Below are 2,550 nucleotides of genomic sequence, written 5' to 3'. Positions count from 1 at the left end.
CATGGAGCTCACGACGATCCTGGCGGCGGCCGCCGCCGTCCTGGCCACCTTGTACCTCTACTACAGCTACCGCTTCAGCTACTGGAGGAAGAGGGGGGTGCCCTTCCCCAGGCCGCTGCCCTTCCTCGGCAACATTGGCTTCTTCTTCGCGGGCAAGAAGGGTTTCTCCTCGGCCATGCTGGACCTGGTCGCGCCCTTCAAAGAGAACGGCTACTGCGGCATGTACATGTGGAGCCAGCCAGTGCTGCTGGTGTGGGACCCCGAGATGACGAGGCAGATCATCTGCAAGGACTTCAGCAGCTTCCACGACCGCGGCCAGCCGTCGGACGAGAACGATCCCCTGAGCCAGCACCTGTTCAACCTCAACGGCAACAAATGGCGCAACCTCCGGAACCGGCTCACGCCCACCTTCACGTCGGGCAAGCTCAAGCTCATGCTGCCCATGATGCGTGACATCGCCTCCCAGCTCAGCTCCCACGTCGCCACGGAGGCCAAGAGGGCGGACGAGGTGGAGATCGACGCGCTGCTGTCGCGCTACGCCGTCGACGTCATCGGCTCGGTGGCGTTCGGCATCGAGTGCAACAGCCTCCGCGACAAAGACAACGAGTTCATCAGCATGTCGAGGAAGCTGGGCCGAACATCGGCCGTCGGGTTCGTCCGCTTCATCCTAATCGGGATCCATCCCAAGCTGGGCGCCCTGCTCCCCTTGAAGTGGATGTTCTCCGACACCCACCGCTTCTTCCTCAACCTGATGAAGGAGACGGTCGAGTACCGCGAGCAGCACGACGTGGAGCGCAACGACTTCGTGCAGCTCATGATGCAGCTGCGCAGCGCCGACCTGGCCAACGTGGACCCGGCCAACCACATGGCGCTCACGCACGGCGTCATGGCGGCGCAGGCCTTGATCTTCTTCCTCGCCGGGCTGGACAGCGTCTCCAACACGATCGCCTTCGCCCTGAGCAGGCTCGGCGCCGACCCGGAGCTGCAGCAGAGGCTGGCCGACGAGGTGCGGGAGGTGCTGCGTCGGCACGCCGGCGAGCTTTCCTACGAGGCTCTCAAGGAGATGGACCTGCTGCACCGCGTCGTCCTCGAGGCCATGCGGCTCTGGAACCCCGCCGGGATCCTCTTCCGCAAGTGCAACGCCACGACCCAGGTGGGCGACCTCGTCGTCGAGAAGGGCCAGGTCCTCTTCATCATGGCGCAGGTGACGGCCATGGACGAGGGCACGTTCCCCGACCCGCACCGCTTCGACCCGGGCCGCCACACGCCCGAGGCCAAGCAGGCGAGACACCCCTACGCCTTCCTGCCCTTCGGCGACGGCCCCAGGAACTGCATCGCCGAGCGCTTCGCCATGCTGGAGATGAAGCTCACGGTCGCGCTGCTCGTCCGGGACTTCGTCTTTACCCCCGGCCCCAACTACGAGCCCGAGGTCGAACTCGACCCAAAGAATTTCTTCCCAAGGGCGAAGAACGGGTTCCACCTCAAAGTCAGTGCCCGTGCCTGAGAAGACTGAGTATTTGATGTTCTTTTTTTCATATTTGATAAAACAAAATAAGTGCTAATGTGCTACGCTTACGTAATAATAGAGTGACATCTTGAATACCTTGAGATTGTGTGTTTTTGAGACTAACCACAAGTAGAATTTGGTATTAATAATGAAATTTTAAAAGTATTGTCGTTAATTTATTGGTTAATACACAGAAAAGAAGCAACCTGTGCTCATAGCTCATTTTCCACCTTCGTGATGCGCTGCTCAGAGAGCCAAATACACAGCTTTGAGGTAAACAAGAAGCGCAAGTAGCAAATTTTCGCTGTTTTTTGTGACTTTGGGAATGAACGAAAGCCTCGGCATTTCTATGACCGGTGATGGTGACGGTTACGCTAATATTTTCAAACAACAATTTAGCATATTTAGTGGACCGATTAGGTAAAGAGCCTTGGCAAAACTAAAGTAGTTCAGCCATGTAGAGCTTCCATGGTAAACCATATGGGCACATCACATGATTTCTTATTCATACTAAATGTTTCAGCACACGACCTGCCTGTGGGAATTCCCCAAAAATCTTTTTGGGTCGGAAAGTCGGCACGAAATCCGCGCCGTCTTCTTCTCTCGCCGCGTCATTTTCACTCGTTATAGGGTCGTGGACACTCGACCACTCCGGCCGGCACTACAGACAGACCTTCCTCCCCCCGACCCCAACCCCCGCCGCCTTCCGGACCCCTCAGGGGTGTTAAGTGGGCGGAAGGGTTGGGACGCTAGCCGCTGACAAGAATGAGAAGAGCTTCCGCGGTTGCCCCCCGAGGGTGAGTGGGTGTGGTATGTGTGTGTGAGGGGGAGGGAGAGAGAGAGAGAGAGAGAGAGAGAGAGCGAGAGAAAGGGGCGGTGGTGAGGGGGAGTGAAGGTGAAGGGTGTCAAACAGGGGGCGGAGGGCGCGAGCGGCGAGGCCCGGTCACTAGTGCAAACAATGGCGCCGCGGCCCTTCGCGTTGGGCCGCACGGGGGCGGAGGGCCGCGGGGGGCGGGGGGGGGGAGAGGAAGAGAGGACCGCGC

At 58.9% G+C, this 2,550-nt stretch overlaps 2 protein-coding genes across 10 annotated transcripts in view; one reads left to right on the top strand and one right to left on the bottom strand.

Moving 5' to 3' along the window:
* LOC113202139 (uncharacterized) overlaps positions 1-2,550 on the bottom strand; it is a 314,098-nt gene that overhangs the window by 23,323 nt on the left and 288,225 nt on the right. The gene's annotated exons all lie outside the window — the stretch shown is intronic.
* LOC113202140 (probable cytochrome P450 6a13) lies at positions 2-1,672 on the top strand. Its single transcript, XM_026416235.2, has one exon. It carries the CDS (start codon positions 2-4, stop codon positions 1,502-1,504), a length of 1,503 nt encoding a protein of 500 aa, XP_026272020.2. The 3' UTR covers positions 1,505-1,672.

Source organism: Frankliniella occidentalis, unplaced genomic scaffold (genome assembly GCF_000697945.3).
Source record: "Frankliniella occidentalis isolate FOCC.00 unplaced genomic scaffold, Focc_3.1 Scaffold4, whole genome shotgun sequence".
Lineage (NCBI taxonomy): Eukaryota > Metazoa > Arthropoda > Insecta > Thysanoptera > Thripidae > Frankliniella > Frankliniella occidentalis.
Note: the sequence above shows the minus strand (reverse complement) of the source record. Positions and strands in the feature narration are given on the sequence as shown.